This window comes from Melospiza georgiana, chromosome 2 (assembly GCF_028018845.1).
Source record: "Melospiza georgiana isolate bMelGeo1 chromosome 2, bMelGeo1.pri, whole genome shotgun sequence".
Lineage (NCBI taxonomy): Eukaryota > Metazoa > Chordata > Aves > Passeriformes > Passerellidae > Melospiza > Melospiza georgiana.
Window position 1 is genome coordinate 83,201,844 of NC_080431.1, and position 27,873 is coordinate 83,229,716.

Here is a 27,873-nt window from a genome sequence, read left to right on the forward strand (position 1 = left end):
CAAAAAGGCAGCCTCAAAAAAGCTAAACCACATGTTTGGAGGGCCCCTCCTGCCCACAGCTAAGGAATGCTTGAAGACCAGAAGAGCTTTTTCATCTGAAAGGGTAAGAGAAAGGAGTGGGACAATCAAATCTGGTTTCAGTTTATTTCCAGAATTTTACTGTACAAAATATGCAAAGTGTAAAACGGTTTTATGTTTCAGTTTAAAAAACAACAAAACCCCATCCAGCTATAACTTAAGAGAACCCAGCTTGGAACAGAACAATTTACAAGGCTAAACCCACAGTGCATTAATGTCACAGACACCAGGAATTTGCTTACTTAAGTTCACAATTAGAAAAGAACAGAAAGACCATGTACCACCGCAGTTAAAGTCACATGTGCAAAGAAGAGAAAAGAGAAAGAAATGCTGGTTAGTGTCTATTAATTAGAAAACCTTGGCAAAACCCTTCTTAGTATACACAGTGTGTGTAGAAAAAGTATTACACAGTGATAAAGGAGGGTGAGGGAAGGGCATTTTGCTCCCATCCCCTTCCCCAAGACACAATAATGCTGAATCAAAGAAACAGGCACAGGAGAGTGTAAGATTCCTTCACAGTAATGCCTGTTCAGGTATAGTGGCCACAGCATCTCCCCACTGTGCACACAGGAGATACCCCCAAGCATTGTCAGTGCTGGTGAGAGGTGCCCAGGAAGCAGCCAGAGGGAAGGAGGGAAGGAAGGAAGGAAAGAACCCCTCCCTCCCTCCCTGGGCAGAGCACACCCAGGGCAGGGCCGGCTGCCTGCTGCCCACAGGGCTCCGTGTGCACCAGGGATAAAACAGTGCTGGAGGGAGGCAGAGGGGCAGTGCAGCAGAGGGGTGGGCAGTGCCAGCAGAGGGACAGGTAATGCCAGCAGAGGACGGGCAATGCCAGCAGAGGGATGGGCAATGCCAGCTGCACCGCTCTGCAAGGGCCCAGAGCGATCCGCACCACTCACAGCTGTCGGAAACGGCGACTTTTGGACTTTTGGTGATCATTGATGGGAGGCAGCAGCCTGAAGGCAGGAGGATGCACACTCCTGCAGGAGACATCATGGCCCAAAGTCATCTCTGTCAGAACAGAAATTTGGGGAGTTTCCTTTTTCTTTTTTGTTTGTTTTCTAAAACCAGCTCAATTCCAAGAGCACTTCCTTCTTAAGGACAGCTAAAACACTGAGCCACCAAGTCTGGCTTGAGGCTTGAAACACATATAATGTGCACACCAGAGGGGAAAAGCACACAGACACACACAAGCTGAATGAGAAAACACCTGCACACACACCTCATGAGCAGCTGGGCAGCACTGAGCCCATGTGAGGAGCCAGCCTGGGACCAGACTACAGCACTGTTGCAGAAGACTGCAAGACTTTTGTTTGCCCTTTGAAAGGGGCAGAATTAGAAGTTTGGGTGAGCAAGATGAAATTGGCTTGAATAGGTTTCCACGTTTAGCAAGTTATGGATCTTTTCAGTTTCTTCAGCAGCAAGTGTTGGAAGTGAGCACATCTCAAACAAGACCTTTCAAAGTTATGTGGGGCAGGACCAGCTCCAGGTATTTCTTCCATACAGCTTTTGGCTGAACTCAGGAATCTGCAACTGCAGATTCCCAAGGCATTGCACAGAGAGCCCCATCCCAAAGGAAAAGGTCTGGAGGCTTAATAAGGGTTGGGATTTGTTCAGATCTCCAAACTTGAGCCTTCCTGTGCACTGCCTCCAAGCCTCCAAGTGCAGCCTCAACACCTCCCAGCCCTGCAGATTCGCTTTGGAGGGGAGTGCTACAATGCTTACACTTCCAAGAGTGCTGCCTGCTCAGCTTCCAGGTGTGGGAAAGGACACTGAGACCCAGGGCAGCTTCACAGAGTCTTCACCCACCCACAGCTGAAGTCACACGGCAGTGAGAGGCCAACAGATGTGACAACAACACCTGCCCATGCCCAGTTACAGGACTGGCAAAGTATTAAGAGTAGTATCTGCCCCTACAATCCTGGAAGCTGCAAGAAATTCAAATATTTCAATTTATAGCCAGGAAAGAGAAAGCCAGCTTTCATGGAAGCCCACAGCCATTTCCATCTGCTCTAGAACACTTGAAAGTCTCAGCTGCATCTGGTTTTGCAAGATCTCAGCATGGCTTTGGATTTAGGCTGTAACAAATCCAAGAGGGAAAAAACCCAAAGCCTTTAAAGTAGCACTTAAGTTACAGCATACTTGAGTTACAGGAAATGTGCCAACATGGAAGAGAGGAGTGGGGCACCACCACTCCTGGCTGGGCAGCACAGCACCCTATCAAATGGTTCAGCTCCCAGTGAAGGATGTCCAGTGCAAGGATCATCTCCAAAGGGGACACTGACCACTCCATCACCAACAGGACGATGTTAAAAAAGTTAAAAAACCATCTGAAATCTAATAAACCCCCCCCACAATTCCCAACCAGGTACAAACATCCAGACTGGGAGAGAGGAAGGAAAATATGTGCAAGGAGACAGTGCAGGATAGGAGAGGCATTCGGAGGAACAGCCTGCACTTGGCTGGCAAACCCTCCAAGTTGTATTTATGCTCAGCTCTTGGCAAGCTTGGCAGAAGTCAGGGCTGCAGGAATTGGATCAGAGCTTCATTCCCTATGACTCCATTCTTACTCATTAGCTGGCTATAAACAGAGTTAAACAAACCAGTGCGCACTCACCGCTCAGTATTTTTCACAGAGTTTGAATTCCTACAGATGCCACAGATCCAACCGTGCATCTCAAAGCACTTGAAAGCAAGTTGAGTTTAGCCTCACAACACCCCAGTGAGGTAGGTATGACAGTGGTCCCCTGATTTTGCATGGAGAAGGGAAGCAAGAGAGACCCCGAAAAATGTCACTAGAAATATCAGAACAGGGACTATGCAGAAATCATGATTCCCCTTTCAGTCTGTCCTCACCTCTAAGCAGCTGCACCTCTAAAGAGACCTCTGAGAGAGTCCTCTCCTTCAGATTTCATCAGGCAAAGCATTCATGCTGCTGATATAAGGAAGAGCATTCAATGTAAGAGTTGGCCCCTGCTGACAGTGTCCTTTTTGGCAGCAGGCAGAAAAGGCAGGGTTGAACCACAGCACAAAGATGAAGAAGCAGGCCCAGATTGAGCACACGCTGCTTCCGTCTGGTTCTCCATGTGTTAAAGGATTTAACAAAATTAAGACACGAGTTTCCTGAGCAGATACTGTCAGACAACCCCTCCTCACAGGGCAGGGAAAAGGAAAGGGGAAGGAAATCCTGGGAAAGTAAAAGAGTTTTGCAGATGTGCCTGTGACAAGGTGCTCTCACACACAGGGCACACCCAAGCCCTTGGCAAGGTGGTTCTTGTTCTGGCTTCGCAGAAATGAGCCAACTCAGCCACAGGCAGTAGCCTCCACACAGGTATTAAGCGTTTCACAGTCTCCCAAGCTACTCCCAGTCTCTCCCACCCTGCTGGTTATGCACATCATAAAAGCCAGGTGTAGGGATCTTCAGTAGAGCCAAGTGTAAGATACTTTATGTTCACCTTCCTCTTTTTGTTTCTTTCAAAGTAATAAACCAACATATTTTTTCAAAGTAAAACACTGCGAAGGCCACAGTCAATAAAGGAGTCCTCATACAGACTACCAGAAAGCCTGATCTGCCAAAAAATCCAAACACTGAGCTTAAAGAGGGGAAAACACTACCTACTTCCCATCCTTTAAGGGCAAAGGGCCTAATCCCATCATGGGCCGTGCCATCCAGTTTCTTTACAACCAGATCTGGCACAATACACGGACTAAAAAAGGGCCCAGGAAACAACCACGTGCTTGTAAGAAAGGTGCAGGAACTACAGGTGTCACTTGGATGGGCAATCAGCACTTTGGACCCTCACTCACCCAGGTTCTCCCTTGATCCCAAGAGAACTGTTGCACATGCCTCTCCACTGCTGCTGAAGCTGGAAGAGGATGGACCCTCCTGCCCTGTTCCCAGCATCCCTGTTTAAGGTGGCTGCTCCCCATGGACACCAGCCAGCCCATGCCTGCCATGGGAAGGGCTGGGAAAGGCCAAAAGGGACAGGAGGAGCTCCTCAGAAGACTGTGCAGGCTGACAATGAAAGGCACTGACTGACACACTGCTGGAATTAGGGCCTTCTTGGTTAAGACATCCATATGGAGGGCAGGCTAGATCCTGCCCGATAAGGAATATTTGCATGGCAAAAGACTGAGCAGAATAAATTGATCATTTACATTCACATGGATCTCAAGGGACCTTCAGGTCACTGCCAGCCTTGCAGCTGGCTCCAGTCACTCCATGCTCTGTGCTGGCAATCACACTTCAGACACTGATTTGGGCTCGCCATTAAAAACAAACCTTCTAAACTCAGGTGTGACTAAATTCACACATGAAAGCTGCACTGGTGGGCAAAGGCAGCCTCACAGACAAAACTCCATCCTCAGAAGCAGATCCCAACGCTGAGCAGAAACTCCCACAGCACAGCAAGGCCAAGAAAGGCAGGCAGATTTTCAACATTTAGGCATTGTTTGGTATTTCTTAGCTACAGCTGAAGGCGTACGGTGTGGAAGGACTCACTGCAGTGTTTTCAGAGCACAACAGTTCTCCAAAGCAAGTGAATGGGGCAGAGGTCAGCCTTTCCCTGGCTGTTCTCCTGAAGAAAGTATTTTTGCCCCTCTTTTCTCCAGACACACTTGAAGCTGGCTAGAGAGGGAGGGGCACATTCCTGCCTGCACCCCCTTCCCCTCAAAGAGGCTGTCAGACGTAGGGAGGGTCTGTGATTTATCTAAGGAGCAGCCAGCTACTTACTGACCCTGTCCCAGTGCAAATACACAGTCTTTGCAGGTGCAAAAGGAAGCAGCAGTGCCTGGAGAAACATTCAGAAAGCCAGACAGAGGAGACAGAGAGGAAGCCTTGGGCCTGCCTGAAAGAGATGCTGACAAGCAGGACAGAGAAAAGCAGGGGAGAGGTAGCAGGGAGCCGTGACATGAAGAACAACTTAACTAACAAGCACTGAATAAGGAAAAAAAGATAAATTGAAGAGCTGCAAATGGGCTGATCCAGTTCAAGACAAGCAATTTCACAGAGGGTGAAACCATCCCATTATGCCCATACAGGTCTGGCACTGACAGAAGAGGCACGTGGCAAGGAGGATAAGAAGAATAAAGAATAAAAGTCCCCTCACACCCCCACCCTTTGATATCCCCTCCTCCCCAGGTGAGCAGGGACTGTGGCACCCCGTGCCAGGAGATTTCTGTGAGGGACAGGTGAGCAATGAGCCCCCAGGAGCAGCCACAGGTGGCAAAAGCAGAGACACAAGGGTGCAGGCGTGCACGGTGTAAGGCAGCGCTCCAGCAACAACTCTGACACTGCAGCCGTGCAGAGAAAGAGAGCGTGACATTTACAGGATGCCTGGAAAGAGGGGCAAAGAAAAAAATCTGTTCTGTCTCCAAGGCTGAGCTAACTGAGCCAAGTCGCCCTGTTGCCTCTTAAGATACTTCTTCCTAGATAAGATATCCCAACTCCCCCCTCCCCTTTCCAAATAAAGTGCAGATGGTCAAATATTACTGGTCCATCATCTGCCAGTTTCAGTCAGCATTGGGGAAATTAAACCCAAAAGCACGATATTGAAAAAAAAAAACAAAAATAAAAATCTCCCAACAACCCACCCTCAAAATCCCTTAGACTGAAGTCTCAGACTGTAAGCGGAGGACAAATTTATGAGATTTAGGGTCTATGAACTCTTCTGAGAGTTTGATGAAGGGGATTTTTTTCACATTAACAACAAGGCTGAAGTCCAAGCACTTGAGGACAAACACGACGCCGTCTTGCAAGCCGCTTGTGACCGCTTCCTCGCTGACCAGCGTCCACTGCTTGGAGAACCAGCGATCTCTGTCGTACTGGAGGGTTGGGCCTGGGTTGAGGTAACGCTCCAGGAATGCCTGCCAAGAGCAGGACATGCGTTAGCACCAGCCCCACAACTCGCCCTGCTCTCCTCCCAGCCCCAAGCCCCAAATACGGCGCCGCGAGCACGGGCTTGCCATGCTGCAAATTGTTTCAGCTTTAACACTTCAGAAGACATCTTTTCCCCAGTCCCTCTCAGCTTTTCAGGCCCAGGAGGAGACACAAACATCAGGAGATCCTCTTTCAATTCATCCCAGCAAGTTTGCAAAGTTATAGCCCTGACTTCTGCCATCAGCACAGCCATCTGGCAGCAGTTCAGTAGAGCAGAGGTAATTTCTCCCCTACCAGCCCTATAACCGATCCCAAAACTACAGTCCCAGACAGGACAGTGGCTCTCTCCTTCAGGCCAAGCTAAGGTGGTAAACAGATGTCTCCGTGTTTTCAGCCTGAGGGTGAAAAACTGAAAACAGAATGCAAAATGCCATTTGACCTTGCTTGTATTTTGAAGTCCCTCTGCAATCCTAATGGCAGCAGAAATCCTGGGCAAGGTCCCAGGTGGCTCACAGTGAGAGGGTGCTAAGCCCCATCTCTTGACAGCATTTCTGCTCTTACTGCAGTAAGTCCTGGGTGAATGTCCAGGAATAAACCCTTCTCTAGGACTGGGGGTGTTCTTAGAAAGGAAGGTAGAGCATGGGAAGGGAATTGTGTAACCCTTTCCTCTTATCATTCAGTCCTTCCCCATGCCCGCAAGTCAACAGTCACAGCCTAGGCAAGAAGCAGCAAACTATGATTGATCAAGCAGCTCATGAATTAGAAACACTGTCAGAGAGACGGAGATTTAGGCAATCATTAGCAGTCCAAAATGCAGCAAGGCAGAGGGGGCAGAAAACCAACAAGATCCTTTGCAGGTTGCCACCTGCATCATCCTGCTACCAGAAGCCAGCTGGGAAAACTCCTGTGACTCAAAGCCACCCTTTCAAACATTTATTAAGCATTCCCTTTGCTGAATTGGATTCAAAAACAAATACCTCATAGGCACTTTCAGAAAAAAGGAGAAAGGAGACAGAAGATGCTGCAGAGGAAACATTACTTCCCCTCAAGACCTGGTGCAACCTACACCACACTGGTCAATTCACAGGGAGCAACTACGAAAGCTTTCACTCACCTGCCTTGACAATTTTCTGTTCTGCCTGCGCACACAGATGTGCCACCCCCTTCTCCCTCCCTCCTGCAGCATTAGAGAAAGCATTCACTACCTTTGGTGTCATGTTGTTGGTGATGCAGAAGGACAGGTGTTGCAGGATGCTCTCCATGCTGTGGTACTGCTGCTGGCGGGTGGTGCGAAGGTACTTCTGCAGGGCCCTCGCCATGGAGGGGAAGATGGCCTGCGCTGCTTCTCGGGGGTCCATCATCTCTCCTGGAGCCTTCTGCTGCTCCTCTGCCTGGAGGCGTTTGATGTGAGTGAAAGCCTCTTCTACTGCAACCACGAGCCTGCAGCAAAAAAATCAGGGCAGCAAGAGTCATAACAAGAAGTAGGATGGGCCTGTGTTTAAGGCAGAGCCTGGGAGTCAGGATTTACAAGGCTCCTGTTTCCACCTGCCATCAAGTCACTGCCTGCCACCAATTTACACAAAATCTTCTCTACTGACAGACTGAGGGGTAGAGAGCAGCTCTTCCTTCCTTGCTCAAGCCATCCAGCAACTGAGGGCCATAAACCAGGATTAAAGTTGTAAAGCCCTGAGCACTGCACTTGGCTCTGCCAGCACAGCATGAACACGAGCGACATGACTCAAACAAGACACAGCTGCCCTGGTCTTTAACGTGGGTCTGAGTACAGCAGTCCCAGCACACAGGACAGGCAGGCACCCAGGGGGAGGCTGCCCACACCCCAGTGTCACCCAGGACACAGCCAGCTCCGAGACACTCTGTGCTCACAAGCGCACTCTGCTCTCCCATTTCCACCCTCTGGGCACAGCTGGACTGCCCTGCACCCCTCCACTGAAAGGCAGGGGTGAAAACACTCCTCCATCTTCACTCCTAATACTGTAGCTTAAGGCATCCTCTGCAAACCACTCCTGTGTTGGCACAGGTGAGCAAACACGAAGCCCACACCATAAAAGGGGAACAGGTGTCTTATGACACTCATTCCTTTGGGCTAACTTGCAAGTGAGGGGCTACATTGCGGCTAGTGAGGAAAAAACAATAATGGAAGAGCCAGCCAACAGAACTCTTCTGCCCCTTCAGACAGGACTTGTTTTATACTTAATTTCCTCTCAAGTCACCAATGACTGTCCACAATGATCTCAATATCCAAAGCATCTTAAAGCCAGGGGCAGCTGCCTCACCACAAGCAGAGGTACAGCATACTGCATTCATACTGTACATGAGGAACAGCATGAGAAGTCCTGATCTTTGCCCATTTTATTTAATTTGACATGGGGGAGGCGGAAATCAGTTTTATACTCCTGGCCTGAAACATCTGGCCTTATCTAGTGACTGATGGTTTCCCCTCTGACTAAGCAGTTGCTCTAACCAAGCTCAGCAAGCACAGGAGATGTGCCCAAGTTAGGATGCTACACTTCACAGAAGGGCAAGTTTAAAACTTCCTATTGCTCTGAGGCTGGAAGAGGGCTTAAAATACAGAGGCTACAGAGCACAAGTCAGACTGAAGCAGGCAAGGAGGGGACGCAGTGCCAGCACTTTCCCAGTGAAACAAACTGCCAAAAGAAAACTCAAAACAAGTCAGCTCCTTCCAGTTCTGACACATTCCTTCCAAACACAGCTCAGTTGCAAGCCTGCCCATAAGCAACTTGCCTCAAGCTGTTAGGCATGTTAACTACAGACTGCAATTAGGCTCCTGAGCAAACAGGGGCACTGTCTCAGGTCACCTCAACAAAGTATCAACTCTGCAGCCTAAGCATGACTGGCAGAAGACATATCTATGTTTCAAAATAAAATGTAACTGCTTGTGGTCAAGTCTTTCTGCCTCAAAACAAAAATATTCTCCTCACCTATGAAAAGGCAACACCAAGCACTCCACTGATCAAGTCCCTGCATTACTTCAGCTGAAAACTTAGGCATGAGCAAAAATAATGGGATTTCCTCCAGCAAGTAACTACAAACTTGTCAAGCACTGGGCTGCACCCGAACCCAAGACACTGCATTAGCTTATCCACCTTGTATACCTGAGCTCAGCTGCATGCCCATTCTTCCGATAATTCCAGCTGCAAGCTGCCACCGTCCCTCATGCACGTGTGTGCCACAAGCTCCCTCCCTGTGACAGATTCACAGCCAGCCCCCCATGCTGGGCTGGGGGCACCCACGTGGCCCAGCCCCACAGCAGCAGCAGGTGCCTTACCTGGCGCGGCGTTTCCTGACGCGGCGCTCGTGGTCGGCCTCCTCGTAGTAGAGCTCGTTGTGGCTGGAGTCCCTGCGCCGCGCGGCCGCCGCGATCATGGCCCGCGACTGCCCCGACGCGTTGTTACCCGGGCCTGCGGGGACAAGGACGGGCACACAGGAGACAAAGGAGGTGTCAGTGCCACAGGGCTGGGGCTGGGACACACCAGCACCCCAGGGCAGCTGTCACTGTGCTCTGGGGCTCCAGCCTGCCCAGCCAAAGCTACAAACCCTTCCCCGGTCCTCAGGAGCTCCGGCAGAATCCCTGCAAGGCAGCACAGGCTTGGAGAGGGCGTTCTGGCACGTGGACAAGGGAAGTTAGTTGGGATGGAGGGTCTCACACAATATACACAAAGGCAGAGTCAGGTGAGCATGCCAAGGATGCAACTTACCCCCCATTATATATGCTTTCAGTTTGAAGGCAAGGGCAGCTGCAGCATATCACATTTCAGCATCAAGACAGTGTGAGAGCACAAAAAGTGAGAAGTTGGAAAGAGGAGAGAGACAAACACAAGAACATAATGAGACATGGAGATGAATAAATGAAAGCCAAACTCCAGACAGTTATTCACAGGAAGGGGAAACAGGACGCAAGGGACAGCAGGGTAACCTTCAGACAAAGCATGGGGTTTCCCAGAAGGGCAGATGCTGGCAGAGCAGCAGTCCCACAACAGGGTAAGATGGGGTCTGTATGTGTAGCAGCTTCTCATGGCACTCTGAGCAGCACCTGCCCTCAGAGCTTCTGCTGCTGTTAACAGATCCAACAGAGCCACAGGAACAGGGAAGCTGCAATCTGCTCTGTAACACCCAGTCAGTCCACAGAGCTGTCTACCACAAGACCTTAACTAGTGACCTTAAAACATAGTAGTAGGTTCTTCACCTCTCCCATGAAGCCCTCAGCTCTGGCTTTTCAGGTAGGGAAAAGAAAAAGGTTGTCCCAAAAGAGTTTACAAGCTCTTCTGTCCAGACAGAGGGCAGAGGTAGGTCTACCCAAAGCTAAGTGGTAGTCTAGGACTAACTCCAAGCCACCAAGAGCTGATTTGTGCCAAACTGCTCTGGCCCACATCCCCGGCTGGCAGTGGTTAAGGCAAATCAATTGCACAGACACGCTCAAAATTATTCTGCTCAAGCAAGGGCAACTCTTTTTAATTTTTTTCCTAAAAAGCCCAAACCAGATTCCAAGACAGAAGCCTGAAACTCAGCAGTGGGAAGAACAAGCACAAATAGCTTCTTAAGACTCTAAACATTTCAGACTTTGTTTGACAGCCCTGAAATGGAGGATATGACTCAAGGGAAACACTAGCTCCCAAATTTGGGTTACATCTTTAATTTGCCTCATTGACTATACCTGGCAATGAAAATCCTGGTTTTGAAGGTGAACCTCCCCACTCTGTATAAGAGAGATTACAGCAATATGTTTTTCTTTCCTGGCTGCTGCAGTATCAAATACAAAAGCTGTCAACAAATTAGGCTGCCTTAATAGCATTACTGTCTCTTCACAAGAAGGGTATAAGAGACTGTCAGGCTGCCAGGGTATAAGCTGCAGCCAGGACTACACTCTGCTTTGTAAGATGGATGGAATCTTCTTAAGGACATGCTTCTAAGCCTGAGATTTCCATGTCCACAAAGGCAGCAGCATTGCAAACAGAACAGCCCAGGCAACCAGTACTGCCCCAGAAGGGAAGGCAGGAGTTTCCAGGCCCTGGCAGGCTCACAAGCTTGACACTTGGAAAGGCTGCCAGCCACATCTGCAGCTTGCTTCTGGTTCCTTCTTTTCTAACAAAGCCTCATGAGCTAGTAGCTTCTGAGCCACTCACTCTACCAGACTGACAGTGCTCCTCTGAGCCTGTCCCAGCAGGTGCTGCAGGAAAAGAGAGCACACCAACTCCTGAAGAGATGCTGCAGTGCAGGAGACCAGCCAGCCCAGAATGGCACACCCTGCAGCCAGCCTAGCAGGCTGTGGGGTCTCAATAGTGTGCAGACACCCCGGGCATCAGGAGGCCCTCACCCTCCCTACAGCAGGCCTCAGTGAGAGCAAGCAGCTGGAATGAATGATTGCACCTCTAGAAAAACACAGCATTTCTGTTTGCACGTCTGATTCCTTCCCCTCTCCAACGCAACTCAACCAAGGGCAGCACTCCAGGCAGCAAAGGACACATGATGGGCAACCTGTCCTTCCCCTTCCTCTGGCAGGATGGGAATATCTCACTGCAAGGATCTAAACCTCCAATTAATGTTATGGACCCAGGAGTGCTGCGTGAGATTGGAGAAGCCTTTAGGAAAAGGTCTTTGAAACTCACCAAAAATGAAAAAAATCCAAACAAATCAAAAAGGAAAATGAAAACAAAATATCCCATACCTATAAGGTACTGAAACTTTGTTGAAAGCAAAAGAATCACATCTCATGTTTTTCAATATGACAGATATTCTTCACCTTTCAGTCTCCATACCATGCACACGGAGCCACCTTGCCCAGGTAAGTCCCTTCAGTCTCCTCTTCCCAGCTCTCAAAACCTTTCAATGCTAACAAATTCAAGGGCAAGACGTGCCTTTACCCCATTTTGTCACACGACTTCAGCCATCCTTCACCATAAAAGCTTTGCTACTCAACCCTGACTCCTCCAAAGGAATGTGCACCTGTATAAAGGCTGCTGGGCACACCCTGCTTAAAAAGCATGGCTTTCACCGATAGGGTTTAAGAGTGTCAAATTATTAAGTCCAGTTTTCACTGCTTAGAGCATCCGCATATCCACCCATCCATCCCCTTTTCTAAAGCCCCAAAGCTTGAAAACGGTTTGTAGAACAGGCAAAGCTCAACGGGGATCGTTATCTGTGAATTTCCATGGCCACGGGTGAGCCAGGCTCATTTAGTGCTGAGGCTGCGGCTGATGAGCACCGCTTTCATCAGCAACTGCTGCTTATACCGCAGCTCCTTCACCTTCCTGAAGGCTGCATGTGAAAGCAGCACAATAAACGACTGGGGAACTCATTAAGTTAAAAGTTGTGTTTATTGTCCTATCACAACTAAAGAGACGACCCAAGGGTGACAAAAAGCAGAGGCTACTTGAAACAAGCAGTGGTGCTGAAAAGTGTCAAGCCACAGGACAATTAAACCCGACCCAAAACCTGACCATTTCACCTGGCAAAGACAAAAGCCTTATTGTGGGCTAAACACATCTGTAAAGTCATCTGGAACTGGCAAACTCAGCACTGCTAGGAAGATTTCCAGCAAGAGACAAGGACTTGGCAAAGCAAAAAGGTGAGAATGCGTGCATAACAAAGCATAAAGCAAATCCAGCCCTTCCCCGTCCCACTCAGTCTCAGAGATCACATTTTACCTCACCTACCATCAACATTGTAGACTTTCAGGCCAGCCATGTGCTTGGCTGCTCGGGATTTGGAGGCTGTTAACAAGGCTGGGTTGTAGACTGTGAAATCTCGGTAGTAATTTTCCAGAACCACCAGTGCAGCTCGTTGGATGCTGGGGAAAGAAGAAAAAACAAAATAAGATAAAATCCCTCAGACAGAAATAAGCTCTCTTGTTTCCATAAAATATAAAAAAAAAAAAAAAAAAAAAAAAAAAAAAAAAAAAAAAAAGGAAGGGAGAATAGTGATATTGCATGGAACAGAGCTGTCATACCTACAGGACCGTGCAATACACAGAATATTAATTACTCTCTCTAGGACCTGAAATTTCATTTGAGATGCAAGATAAGTATCTCTGCCCTCAGCTCAATAGGAGGATGTCAGGAAATCCCTAAACAAGGGCAGCACATAAAGTGAAGCACTAGGCTGCCTGCAGCACGGGAAATGACAGACCAAGAGCTCAGTACAATCCCTGAGCTGCAGAGACCTCGCTCAGGCTGAACACCACAACACCACACGGGTTTTGCTGCAGCTGGCCGGCCTGGATGGAGGGACCAGCTCCGGATGGATGCTTTTCCCTGTGAGTCACCTCCAGCCGCACCTCGCAGCTCCCCGGACCTCCTCCATCCCAGCACCAGAGTGCGATCTCTCGAGCTTTCACAGCAAGATAAGATCGCTGCCGGAGGAGCACGGCTGCCAGAGACGGGATTACTCAGTACTGCTTGTTAAATCCCTGGCTAGGGACAACGTGAGGAGCAGCGACACTCCCTCCATCCCTTTGAAGGGATGCCTCCACATAAAATGACGACACAGGGGAGCAAAACAAACACACGCGCCAGCAGCAGGAAAGGCTCATCCCAGAGGTATCTTGCTTTGCGATCATTTTGACATCGGAGAGAGATGTCTGTAGGCACTGTTACCAACAAACAGGGCAGCACTTCAAAACAAGCCCGGGCTCTGGTGTTTAAGGATGCAGGAACAGGACACAGCTCTCTCCATGCTGCTCTGGCTCTGTGCCTCAGCGTGGCACCGGCACTCTCAGCAAGTCACCAGGATCACCCATTCAGCCAAAGGGAGTTTGCCAAGGACCGCACTAGAAGTAATTTTTGTGCGTTCAAAACTGAAGTGTAACTGCCAACACATTTGTTGCCAGTTAATTGGAAAGGTCACACCAACAAAGCCTCTCCGAAGGAAAGCAAAAAAGGTATTCTCACACATGTTACAACACAGGAAGAAATCATTACAAGAATGGTAACGTGGGAAAATAAGACATTAACAAATTAAGCCCTAAACTCAGTGCTCTGCACTGCCACAGATTCCGTGTGTGTTCCCAGAGGAGCAATTTACATTTTCCTGCTCCTTGTGCTAATATTAAACTTCTGCATCACACCCAAGTAATTTAAACACACACACTCATCCCACCATCCTCACTCTACAGCTGCCATACTCCCACTGATCAGTGAATGAAGCACAGATGCTGGCCCATTCAAGAGATTCTGAGAAAGAAGAACAAACCCAGACCTGTTCACTGAGTAGCTTCATCAGTCAGTATTATGGTACATCATCATTCACTTGCTGTGTACCTTAGAGATGATGAATTTAGCTTTTAAAGCAAATTCCATCCTTAGGATTGTTTGGAAGGATCCAGCTAGAATGTATTAAAGAAGCTTTACCTTTCAGGTGCCACTCCTTCATATTTCCTCAGCTTACATTTGGTAAAAGCAACTCCACTAATGCACTCAGCTACTGATTTGTGATAAAGGGCCACTAGTTAACTAAGGAAACAATTTTCCTTTGATAAAGAAGTACAGACTGACCCACTGCCAGACACACATAGATGCTGACACAGAACAGGTGAAAGTAGTTTTAATTCTGCGAAGTTCTGATTTCTACAGCTGAATTTGCTGCAGCCTATAAACAAAATTTAATAAAAGTAATAATGTGGCAGAAGCACATATTCCACCTTCTGACTGCATTCAAACATGATCAGGTTTTTCCATCTCCGCTTCCCAGGAAGATAAAAATCCACAGAGTTTCATCACAAAACACCAACTCAAAACAGGAAGAGAAAAATTAACAGAGTTGTTCTCTGTTAATACACTGTATTCATTTCAAACAGCACTGGAACTTCCATCCCACCAGTGGGAAATGTTTGGGAGCTCCACTGACCAACTTGCTCTATTAGGACAAAACACAATGCATCACAGCAGAGAATAATTTATTTTTATACATACACATTTCCCCTGGACCCCACCGACAGCATTATCATCAGGATGCCAGTTTTCCCCACCCAACATCCCTTCCATCCCCTCATTAAATAACCCTTCCCACCAATTCATTGGCATGTACAGTCAAAATCCAAACATAACAAAGCTTTTACATTGCAGCAAGCAACGATTATTGTTCTGAAAATTAAAGCCCAGGTATTTGTTGCTGATGCAAATCCAGTAGAGGCTCAATCCCACACATGAGATAGCCCAGTCACACGGAGGAGTCTGTTTTCTGGAAGAGAAATGTAATAAACATCAGTTTCCTGAATTTCTACCAGCCCATTTCTGTCTCCCATGTAGTGCATCCTAAGCGTGGCAGGTTAGGAAGACAGCTACAACTACAACTCTTCCAATTCTGTTACAGGAAAAAAAAATAATTAGAAGCTGCCGACAAGTAAATTAAAAGGGCCACAATGATTTGCAAGAGCAAGGAAAAGGTTGAATCAGAGCCTCCTGGGCTGTGTTGCTCAACCTCTTCCCCCACATCAAGGGGAAGCCTCACCCTGGCCAGCGCAGGACAGCCCGCCCTGCCCCACACAGTGCTGCAAAGCAACAATAACCAGTGTCTCGGGACTTTAGCTGGTCAGAGTGACCCTGAGATACGTTAGAAAGTCTCTTTTCCCAGCCCGGTGGTCGAAGAAGGAGTTGGAGCTCTTCAGTTCTTGATCTCAAGATTGTTTATTGTTTCTTATCCATAAAATTTTTTCTCCTGTCCAGCCAAGGTTCGCTCAGCAAGACAGTCAGAGGCACTCCACCTGCTCCCAAGGTGGTGTTATCTCTTTATACTAAATACTTCGCATACATTATTTACAATTACTTTCCAATACCTACTACCTATGTTAGACAGTGAGCTTCTACTCTAAACCAATCTAAAAGTGCCAACATCACAGCAGAGGATGGAGGCCAAGAAGAAGGAGAAAGGCTGGACACACTCAGATTCCTCCATCTTGCCCCCTGAACTCCCATTCTAAAAACCCCCAAAAAAATCTATTTTTCACCCCGTGATAAATTCGCTATCATTCTACTTAAACTGCTGTGGCTTGCAGATCTTCATATAAGGTTGGTAACTTGCTCCATGGGTCATAATCAAAACCACAAGTGTCTTGGGCCCTGTGCCAGGGTCTCTGAGCCCCCTGGCAGGGGTCTTGGTAGTCCAGTCCAGCCAGAGGGATGTCCTGAATTCCAACACCTGTGCCCACCCCAGCACAGCAGGGCTCTGGGGCAGCACCACGCCAGCAGGAGGGCAACCACGGGCACAGCAGTGCCCAGAGCACCCAGAGCAGCAAAGCAAACACCTTGCAAGGAAATCTGCTGCCTCCAAGAGCAATCCAGGCTCTTGGGGCTCCCCACGCAGGGCAGACCCTCCGCTGCCCTGTGAGCAAGGTGGAGCGGCTGCAGGAAGCCGCCTCTCCACCCACACGGCCGCTCCGGCGGGAATGGGAGCTGGCAGCCATCCTGGAGGCCTCGTCTGGAGAGGCGGCTTCCTCGCCCGCCGCCTCGGGAGGAGTTCAGCACCATGTCGGTCACTGCATTCATTCACCCGCGCTTCAGCCAGCCGCGCCGGGGCTTCCCTTTTGTTCCTCGCTTGGAAAGAATGGGGAGGGGCAGGAAGAGAACAAACAGAAAGTTTCGATATTTAATCGCCCGTATGAAAGAGGTCAGAGTGAGGATTGTTCTCACGTCCCATCGAGAGGGTCTGGCAGCACAGCATATTTCAGGCATTGTAGCAAACTGCCAGAACGCAGGGAAAGCATATCACAGAAACACAGAAATCATCACAGAAAGGCTTGGGTTGGAAGGGACCTTCAAGATCATCTAGTTCTAACCCCACCCCCGCCATGGGCAGAGTACGAAAATCAGGACACAAAAAGCGTTTCCACGGAACACTTCAGATTCAAAGCTTATGGCACAAGAGGAAAACCTCTTGCACGACCCAGCAGCTGACTGGAAACAGAGTTTTCCTGGCAGGCAGTGTCAGTGGGGCTCTGGGGCTCTGCGTTTCGTGCAGTTGGAGGGTTGCTTGTTTCTCGTGATTAGTTTCACTGCCCTGGAGAAGGCCGTGTCACAGCATGCTGCCAGGAGGGAAAGCAAACAGGCAGGCCCAGCACAAGCACACGGCACCCCAGCGGCGTTTGGCAGCAGAGAAATGCAGAGCCCCTTACTAACAGTAATGAATTAACTTTTACAGGGCATCCAAGGAAGTGGAGGAGGGGACTATAACACAAAGGTATTTTTTTCTCTCAAAGCAGTTTTGCCTGAGTACTTGCTGCTACAAAAGATTTGAATATTTGTAGTTTTGCCATACGCTGCACATCAGAGGCCACTTAGTGTTTGCCTTCTGTGACACAACTACACCAACACTGAAATTGGCTTTTCTTAGTAGATTTCTAGGAAAACAATCCAATACTATACTGAAGCAAAGCACAAGGAAAGAAGCCTGTTTATATCATCAAAATACTGGCTTTGGACACTGGCAGTTTCTAGGAAAAGGGTTTTGAGTTTTATGAAGTGGTGGGAAAGAGTTGGTGAAAATAAAAAATAAGGAGAGGAAAAAAGATTAAAAACTGAAGCCACGCCTCTATGCACCTGCCACTCACATGGTTTTAGCTGTTTTGTGCTTTCCTGCTAAGCTAGAAATGTAGCCTTTCATGGTACTATACCAAACAACAGGAGACACCGAGAATCATTGAGGGCAGAGGAGTGCCCCACACTTTTGCAATAGATCTGTGTACACATCCAGAAAGAGCTGAGCTGTTCTACCAGAGCATTCTTTCTATGGATGCAGATCTTGCAGCATCAGGGTTTAGAGTGAGCCACACACACCTAAAATACACAGGGATAGTCAGAGGTTTGATGACTGCTGCGCTAATTGAGGGCTGAGGAAGCCTGGGGTTATTCAATCAAATGGTTCCCAGCACAGACTCCTCTCCTCCAAACAACATTTTTTAAACATTCCTCAAAACAGGCACAGTATCAAAACAGGCACAGTATCAGAACAAGCCAAGGTCTCTGGGCACATTAAATATCTGCCACAGCCAATTGGGAAGTTGAGCACCACAAAGAAAAGCTGAGAAAGATTCCACAACACAGCCTTACAAAGGAGAGCCAGCTTTGCCTTACCAGATGTCTCCAGCCTACAACTGCATTGAGCTTGCCTACTGCAAGAGATACTGAGCTCTCCCAGGCACTGAGCTGCCCATCCACAGCACTTTGTACTCTCTAGCAGTGTTGTCAGCTCACACCCAACAAGCTCAGAGCACTGCTCTGCTTTCCCTTGCAGTACAACCCCATCTCCCTCCCAGAAAACTCCATTTTTATCCTTTCTCATACACTTTTGCCAGAGCACAGAGCTAGAGCTCAAGTTCCTGACCCTTCACCCTCTTGGACTGTTTTCCCAGAGCAAAGTCAACAGAGTGAGAAATAAAACTGGAAATAGACAATTGAAATCAAAATGCTTCCCACACCAACATCCGAGCTGAAGATGATTACAGAAGGGATTGCCACCATCCTCAATGCAGACTTGCCTCCCTGCTCTGCCTGTCATAGCTACAGGTGAGGCCCGCACAGGCTGCCCAGACAGGTGACCCTGGGCAGCACTGCCACACCAGCGGCCAGGGGCTGGCAAGATGCAAGGGATTTGGTACTCTCTGTCCTTCCCAAGCAACACCTTGGAGCAGGGGTCCCAAGAAAATCAAGGTCATGCAGAAGCACTTTGCAGTGCTGGCAGAAGCACAAATGCCTTGGCTACGGTTTTGTCCCCTCCAGTAAACAGAGCCTGAGTCAGATCTCAGCAGAGATGCCAAGACAAGGAACTACTTCAGCAGCTGTGGCCAAACAAGCAGAGCAGAAAAATGCCTTTTGATCATCAGAACTACAAGAGCATTTCAGTTTGGTACAGTCAAGAGAACAGGACTGCAGCTCCTAGGAAAAGGAAAACCACATTTTCTTGTCAGACAACCACAACTGAGATCTCCACTTGGCTAAGGCAGGAAAGCACAATCCTTGCCCTCCCTGGAACAGGCACTGTGCAACCAGGACACAGCAGGTTTGTTTTAGATACCCAACTTCTGGCATTTGGTGAGACAGGGAAAAGAATTTGCAAGGTCAAACCTTTATCAGGGAAGGGAAGAAAACCTCATCATAGTAGCAGGTAGTCAGCCTGCTGCCCCCAAGGAAGCCAACATCCATCCCTGAATGGTGTCATTTATAGGGAACCCAATCACACACAAGGTTCGCCCCAGTTTTGCAGTGACCCATCTCCATCTTTTCTCTGCCCTCACAGCCTTTTTTAACTACATGGAAGGAAAAGGACAGGAATTTTAAAGTGTGTCCCCATCTATATCCAACACATGGCTGATCCAATCCATCTGAACAACACGTGGCTGCTGTACATTTAAGGAAAGCAACAGCTGAGTTTCTAACCACAGATCTCCCCTTTTCTGCCCAGTGCAGTCCAAGACACATTGCTCTCCAACAGACATTTTAAGTTTCATCTTTTGCAAGACAAAAATCAGAATCAACACACCAGCTGAGCAGTACAATAGTTCACTGCTGATGTAGAAGGGATTTCAACAGTGAAATTTTCTGAATGAGAGAGAAAGAGGAGTAGAATTCATTTTCAGGCTGAGTTTTTGGTTTGTTCTCCCCAAACTCCAAAAGCAGCCTAGTCAAAACCCTCCAGTACAGGTGAAAAAGAAAAGGATCCCTGCAAGTCTATTACTAACTCTGCTGTTACATTTGAATGTTTTTATTTTGAAGGGAAACTGTGAGTATTTTTAAAACCCAGGATTTTACAGGAGGGTATGATTGAACTTGGGGGCTGGAGGGAAATAACTCCTTTACTTCATACAAACCAAACAAGCTACTTACTTAAGCCTTCCTGAGGAATCCTATAAAGGCACTCCCAGGCCAGCACTAAAAAGATGCTGCTACAGAAGTACAGAGCATGAAGTTTTAGCCAGCAGCTATAAAACCCCAGCAAACCCAATGGCATGCTCCCACTGCAGTTCTCCTTCTGAGAAACTTCCAATCCTTTTACCTCAGGAAGTTAACTGGTCTTCAGGGTACCAGCACACCGCCTGAATGTTTTCCCCAGTCACCTTTACTGGTAGAACCTCAAAACTTGATGAATGCTTTCCCAACAGCTGCACTGCCCTTCCTTCCACTTCCAACATCTGAAGGTGGCAGCTAGTATAATAGCCTAGGAAAAACCCAGAAAACTATTGGTAAAATGTAGTGAGGAGGAGAAGAGGAAGAAGGCACAGTCCTCTCACTCAAGGAGTGGTCCAAAAGGTCCAATAATATGATTTGCCAGGAAAGAACAATCCCTGTGTTGAGGTGAGATGCTGTGACAGCACCACAACTTCTCTCCTTCAGTAACACTGCGAACATCTCGTTTCATGGTAGGCAGTTCCAAGGGACACAAAGATCATAAGGACACTTGCTACCTCCAACACCATATCCAACAGACAGAAAATGAAACAAGCTGTAAAAGTCTAACCTGAGTTTTAGAAACAATGGAGGTTCTGGAGCACCAGAAAAGCACCTTCCTATGCAAGGCAGAGGACTCTCTTTGGAAAAAAAAAACAAGATTTAATCTGTACATAATTCTAGGAAGCTTTATTGCAGCCTAGGTAAGTGGAAAGGTTGCCTTCCAGTCCCCCACAGAATGGCAAAGGGAGTTTAACATGTGGCAAATTCACGTGGCCTCAGTTGCCTCAGCCCGTCCACGGGGATGGGTGAGTGTACAAGAGCAGCCTCAGGAGCTGCATCTGAAAGAGCAGCTTGTGAAAGCCTGAAGATGGGGTGCAACAAACTTTTCCCTCAGAAAGCTGAGGAACCCAGATGCCAGGAGAGCAGGCTCCAAAGCAATCTGCCCACATCCTCTTAAGCCAAGACCACCTCTCCAAGGGGAGCAGCAAGTGTGGGGAGGTGCTGTCACCTAGCAGAACCACTAAACCCAAACATATAGCTCATGGATTAGCCAGGGCACAACACCAGCTTTCAGGCACTCACAGCTTGGGCTGCATTTCAGCCAGCTCCTCAGACACCAATAACCACATGCAGATGCCCCAACAGTTCTCAAACTAGACACCCACTTCCCTTTGATGCCATGCAACACCTTCAAACAGGAGAAGGCATCACCTTCTCATCAAACAGAAAGAGAACACTTGCCACCAGCATCTCATTGCTCCAGGGTCTGCTGCAACACAGACAAGAAACATGAGAGGCAAAGGAGCTGCCCGTGCCCTGCCATGTATCTGCTATGTCCCAGACACCTGCAGCGAACCAAAACAACACCTGGCCAGACATGCACACCTCCAGCCCCACCCAGCACCCTCAGGAGCCACTAGTAGTTTAACTGGACCTGGAGAGCAGCAGCTACTGGATCCAGGAGCTAGAGCTTGGAAAGGGGTTTTCCAAGGGTGCTGCTAGCACAAAACATTTGTCTCCATGATATGGTTTTGCCAGGTGGTGGGGGTATCCTCCAGTACTATCCTGCTTATTCATGAGAAAAAAAAAACACAAGCAAACCACCAGCTATTGTCTGCTCACACTAAAGTAGAGCCAAAACTGTGAAAGGCTTTCTCCATCTATTGAGCAAATGGGCAGCTTGGGAAGGAAAGCAGTGAGAGAAGAACACAAAGGGGACAACTTAAGGAAAAGGTGATGGGAAGAAACTGCTGCTGAGCTTTCCCACAAACCTGCACAGCATGGTAGACACAGGCACCCCAGAAATACACGGGTGTTGACAAAGAAGGGAGAAGTTGGCTTCCTCAGGCACTGTAGGTGTTGCATCCAGCTGCCAGGAGTCCAAAGGGATCCACTTGTCCACATCCAATTCGACACAGACCCATGACCAATTTGAGAGAGTCAGGGACACTGCTGAAGCCAGTCTCACATTTGCACAGCTGAGCGGATTATTGAGGCCAATGAGCCCTGTGGAAGGAGACCTGCATGACCCAAGATAATAATTTACAAAGTCCAGTCTCACAGCTGGAGATATGACTACAAACCAAATTCACAGAAGTAAGCTGCCATCCATTTGTGCACCATGTCCAGCTCTGAATCTTCAAGGACACAACCTGAGGTGCTCCAGACCAATCCCTCATGCTTGGCCCGAGGCTGGTGTCCTGTAGGTCAGACGGACTGGGGAGGAGAAGGAAGGACTTGGAGGCTCTCCTTTCCCCAAGGCTCAGCAGAGGAGCAAACTTGCAGACAGAGCCGTGCCCCACCAAGAAGGGCTCCCACAGACTGCAGGAATCTATGGGGCCTGGTGGGATTCATGCAATACTCCTCAAAGAGCTGGCTGATGTCATTGCAAAGCCTCTCTTGAGGATTTTTGAGCAGTCACTCTCCTGATTTTCAAGAAAGGCAGGAAGGAAGATCCCAGATACTACAGGCCACTCAGTGTCACTTCAGTGCCCGGTAAAGCACTGGAGAAGATTATTCCAGGAGGTATTGAAAAAAACCTGAAAGTGTGATGACAACACAGTCACCACTCACAGCCAGCACAGGTTCATGAGAGGAGAGTCCTGCTTATCAAACTTCATTTCCTTTCATGACAAGGTAGCCCTGCTAGTTGATCAAGGGAAGCCAGTTGGTGTCATCTTTATGGATTTCAGTAAAGCTTTTGAGATTGTCTCTCACAGGATCCCACTGGACAAGATGTCCATCGTTCAGCTGGATAAACACATCACAGGATGGGTGTGCAACTGGGTCAGGCACAAAGGGTTACAGTCAATGGGGTGACACCAGACTGGAGACCTGTTACTAGTGGGGTTCCACAGGGCTCCATCCTCAGCCCCATGCTCTTCAACATCTTCCTAAGTGCCTTGGACATTTATGGAAGGGATACTAATCAATTCTGCAGATGATACTAAACTGGGAGGAACAGCTGATGCCCTTGAAGGCAGTTAGGCCCTGCAGAGAGACTGGGCAAATTACAGGGCTGGGCAACTACCAACCAATGTGAAGTTCAGTAAGGGAAAGCGACAGATTCTGTACGTGGGATGGGGCAATTCTGGATGTACAGACAGACCGGGGAATGAGGTGCTGGACAGCAGTGCCACAGAAAGGGACCTGGAGTTGTGGTCAATGATAAGTTGAATGTCAGTCTGCAGCCATGAGAGAATTCTATCCTGCATCTTTCCCTCAGCTCCACTAAACTTTTCCTCTGCCACCACAAGCCTTTGCAACCATTAAACACCACGAGGGTAATTAAGAAGACTGCAGAAATTAGGCTGAGCAAAATAACCCAAGCAGAAAAATACACACACAAACTGCAAATCTACATGGACAACAGAGATATCAATTACCAGTTCTCCAGTTCCAGCAGTACATTGCTGTGCAACTAGACAGTATTTCTTTGGGAGGGGTGAGGAAGGATCAGGCTGTTGACAGGATTTTTTTGTGCAGCAGCATTAGCTTAAGAAGTGATGCAGAGCTATGATCAAACATTTATGTAATTGAGGGATATACTGAGTATTTCTGAGGGAGGTGTGACCTCTTTCAAAAGTTTCTACACACTTGAGATTGTATTTAGGATTTAGGGAGTTTCAAACACGTCAGGGGGACAGAACAATACCAAGGAGTGCTTTACCTTCTGAACACAGGAGTTAGGAGCAAGATCATGAGATCACCCTGCATGCAAGGGTGGGCTGAGACAGGCACTTAGTGCAGACACAAGGGATGAAATACCAGACACCCCCAAGCCCTGAGCAACAGGGCACCCATCAGCTTCCAGCCTGTGTCCTGCTCAAGCACCCAGGAACCCTGGAGAAGTTGGGAACATATGGGACGTGGGTTACCATTTCCAGTTCCTGGTACCAGTATAATCCACGACAGTGATGCATTTCCTCTTCCCAGCACACACATGCTATGTCTCTGATTAGTCTGAGCTTCAAATGAAAAAAAGTATAGGCAGGAACTGGCAGGTATGGCAAGAAGTTTGTAAGAGTCTGCATTTAAACAAGATAATTTAAAGCCTGTTCATCCTTCAAATAAGGCCAGTCTTTAGCCAAAGAACTCTGCAAGCTACATGAATAGTGATGAAGTAACTAAGGGTGGGGCTTTTTGTTAGTAGCTTTTTGGAGGGTGGGAGAAGGGGTTAGTTGCTGATTTAGGGCGTTTCTTTTAAGTCAAAGCTAAGAAGTAGAGCTTTAATTCCAAGGAAATAACAAAGTGTTCAAAGCTTCTACTGGCAGTGAAACTCCAGTGCTGTAATAGGACTTTACATTTAGATGCTGCAGCCATGAAACATCAGCATTCAGCTCTTGATCCTACAGCTGCCTGTAGGTCAGATGCTCTCTCAGGAAAGAGGACCATCTCTTCTTTGATTCCCAGGAAGGAATGGGATTAACGTGGCAGGACCTTGAATGAGGGTGTCTTTTGAGTCAAAAGAGCAGCTTTAACTTGTCCTAGGGCTCCTCTAGAAACACCTGGGAATGTTGTTCTCCTGCAAGCCACACAGACAGGCCTGAAGAGGCAGCATCCATGTTAGAGCCACTAGCAGACCTCTGCACACAGAGAGCTGTCAGCTCTCAGACCACAGCCCAGTCTGCCCTGCACAGCATCCCTCCACCACACAGCATCCATCAAAGCTCCACCCCAGCAAGCTTTGCACAAGCAAGGGCCGCCTGATTTTATAACCAGCACTCAGCAACCCTACAAACAACACTGGGGCCACAGGGACATGACCTGCCGCTCCAAGCTGAGAGAAAAAATCCAGCCCCAGCAAGGATGCAGATAACCTTCTACCAGGACTAGAGGAACACAAGCCAGAGTCAGCAGCCTGAAGCTCCAAACCACAGCCAAGGTCCTTACTGCTGTGCCAGGAATCTGTTTTCCTGTCAGCCAGAGAATAGCTCTCCCCACATTGTCAGCTGATGTCCCCACTTGACCTATACTGGACAAAAGAAATTTAAGCACTGAAGTTCATTTAAGCATGTACTGGAGGGGCAATCAAGTTATAAGTGAAAATAGTGCTCTCAATTTTATAGCCATGAATATATTAAAAATTTTTTAAATTCTACTACTACCACGGGGCGCCCTGTTAACTTTTCCTTACTTCTTCAGGGTAGAGTCAGGAATTAGCTTCCATATTTATTGGACTTTACTTGTGCTATATGAGAACTGTAAATTCACAATTCCTTGTTGTCTTTGCAAAATGTGAGCCTCCTCTTTTCCCCCAAAGGGCACACAGCTCACTTCTTTGCAGAATATTTGTATTTCATCATTCACCACAAGAAACAGACCGTCAAAGGTTGAGGGGGTGGATTTTTTTTTTTTTGCAGCATTCGAAGATAAAAGTACCTTCATGGCCACAGAATTTGTTCAGCAGCTTAGGGAGGCCATCTGTCTCTGTGGGTGGTACACACAGACACTTCAGAGGGCACGGTCTGCGGTGGGACACAAATTCCACAACAAACCCCCAAGTACAGGGTAGGCTGGAGTGCATACCGTTCTTGGACTTCTGGGCAGTGTTGGTTTTGAAAGACAAGCCAACAAGAAAGGAAATCCCTGCAGATGAACCCAATGGCATTTCCTCCACACCATCTCTTTGAGAAAGACGAGCAGCTCCTCACCAGGGAGCAAGTAACACTGTACCAGCCATGTGGGTTAATAACTGACAGCGGGCACTTCACCTGCAAGTGGGCTCGTAAACTTTTAAAGTATTAAGTATTCCAAAAATGCAAGACTGCTCCAGGGTACAACAATCAGCCTGCACCACTTGCCCTAGCTGCTGGTGCATCTGCAGGAGCACAGATAAGACTGGTACCTGGCCTGGTGTCTGGGGCAGTCAGCTCACACTCAGTGGTGTGTGCACAGAGGGTGCTGGGGGTGATCAGGGATCAAGATCAAGGCAGGGAGGAGGGAAGGGTAGAAAGATGTGGGCACTTCAGTCCCCCCAGCTCTCTCCCGTTTATCAAAATGACAAGCAGTTCCACATGAAAAGCCGTATGCAAAATCTGGCCACTGTATGCAGAGAGGTAAGAGGCTAGGAAAACATGCTCCTTTCAGAAAAGCACACCCTCCACAGCTTCAGAGACAGACTTTACCACATCAGAAACTCCCAGACAAGTTGTGCAGTGGTCAATACTTACAGTCCATCCTAGACTTCCCCTAACCTCTAATGAGGAGTACCTGGAGCTTGCTGTTTCCTTCTGTCACAAACAAGCAGCCGCTTAATGAGGTGTTGCTGTGACCCATGTCATAAGTCCCAGCTGAACATTGCCGGCAGCACAGCCCTTGCACCACCAAACAGACCCTTGTAAAACAGAACAAGGCACCATTCCCATAACTCATCTGGAACATCAAAGGAGACTGCTCCCTACTCAGCAGGGAACAGCACCTTTTTTTTTTTTTTTCCCAGAGGCTACTGGAAAATTTCCTTCTGCAATTCCAAGCGTACCCTCCTGGCGAGAGCAATCATATCTCTGCAGCACCATCCTCCAGAGGTGAGGCAGCAGATACAGGCAGAGGGGGAAAGTATGGCCTGTGACTAAAAATGGTTAAGAATGTGGCTGAAAATCTCTTCCTACATAGGTCATTAACAGTTCATCCACAAGTCAGAGCTTTCTTCCCTACTCCATGATTACTTCATGGCATGGGGTGTTTGAAAGGTGCTAATGCTCAGCTGCCCACTGCGAACAAAGTTCAGCACTTTCAGGACTGGGAGCATGCAAAAGCAGCCCAGATGAGCTGCAAGAAGTTGCGGAGATGATGAGTTGCAAAAAGGTGGTGGTAAAAGCAGCTTTGTGAAGCGCTGCTGCAGAGACACTGGGTTGGGGGCGGGGGGTGTCACAAGTCTGACACCTCTCGGTGCTAAAGATGCTGCTCTGGAGGAGACCCCTCAGTTTCCCCAGGAGCTTCACACTTGCAGATGCAATTAACACTCATTTAGCCGGCTATCCCAAAACTTCTTGGGAGGGGAGGCTCATCAATGCTTGTGCTCATCCCGTTTGGTGATGGGCAGGAGAAAACCACACAAATGGGTACCAGGACACCCTGTACAGATTTCAGGATAGGGAAAACAAATTCAAGAACAAGGCTAATTTCACACAGGTTGGAGGCTCTGGCAACAGAGCTGGTCTGCAAAGTCTGTGAAACAAGCTGTTCCTGCAATCAAAGCAGCAGGACAGTTAATAATAAGTTTTGCTACAGAACAAGGTAAAAACTCATCAGCTGAATCCGTTTCATCAGCCTGCATCACTACAGAAGATGGTGAGGTTGAAGGAACCCCAAGGAGAAAGGAGGGTCAGTGTAATTCCTCAGGTCCCTGGGAACACAGAGCAAACAAAATGCACGCAGGGGAGAAGGAAAAGACTGGAGTGTCTCCAGCAGGATTTAGCTCGGCAGGGAGAGCACTGCACTGTGGTGCACCAATGCTTGTCCTGCAGTCCCTTCTGACTGTCCTGCTGGAAACAGGAATATCCCAGAACTGTATGTGTAGGCTCAGTCCTTTGCCAGAAACCAGCAAGATTCCAGCAGCTCTTGCTCAGGGAAGAGATCCAACTGCCTAATCCCATGGTTACAACCATGCTAGAAACAGAAACCAAGGTGTCTATATTCCATAGAAAGTTTCCTTTCTATGGAATATAGAGGAGTAAAAAGATTTTAAAACAGCATAAGAGTTGACACAACTCCAGACAAGAGGACACTGTACAGTTCAAATGCTGACCTCTTGCTCTTCATTAGCACCCTTGATATGGGGAGGTATATTTGAGCAACAAGATCAGATGTCAAGGTTTACAAATGCAGGCTGGAATATGGAGAAGCCTATTCCCACTCCTTAGCCTTCCACACACTCCCTCAGTAGTGAACAAAGTACCAGTGGCACCAAGGAATGCCTGACAAGAGAGCACTCAGCAGATTAATCAGTAAATACTGACAACCTACAGACCAGCTTTATAAAAACAGGTCCAACAAACACCC

General features: G+C 48.1%; 1 protein-coding gene across 1 annotated transcript in view; it reads right to left on the reverse strand.

Moving 5' to 3' along the window:
* Positions 1-3,540: 3,540 nt before the first annotated feature.
* The window catches only part of VANGL1 (VANGL planar cell polarity protein 1), a 42,955-nt gene continuing 18,622 nt past the window's right edge, over positions 3,541-27,873 (reverse strand). The window contains exons 5-8 of the mRNA XM_058018646.1: positions 12,649-12,782; positions 9,264-9,396; positions 7,162-7,396; positions 3,541-5,943 (exon numbers count right to left, since the gene is read on the reverse strand). Coding sequence (XP_057874629.1) covers positions 5,683-5,943; positions 7,162-7,396; positions 9,264-9,396; positions 12,649-12,782 — 763 coding nt within the window. The 3' untranslated portion in view covers positions 3,541-5,682. The remainder of the gene's footprint in view (positions 5,944-7,161; positions 7,397-9,263; positions 9,397-12,648; positions 12,783-27,873) is intronic.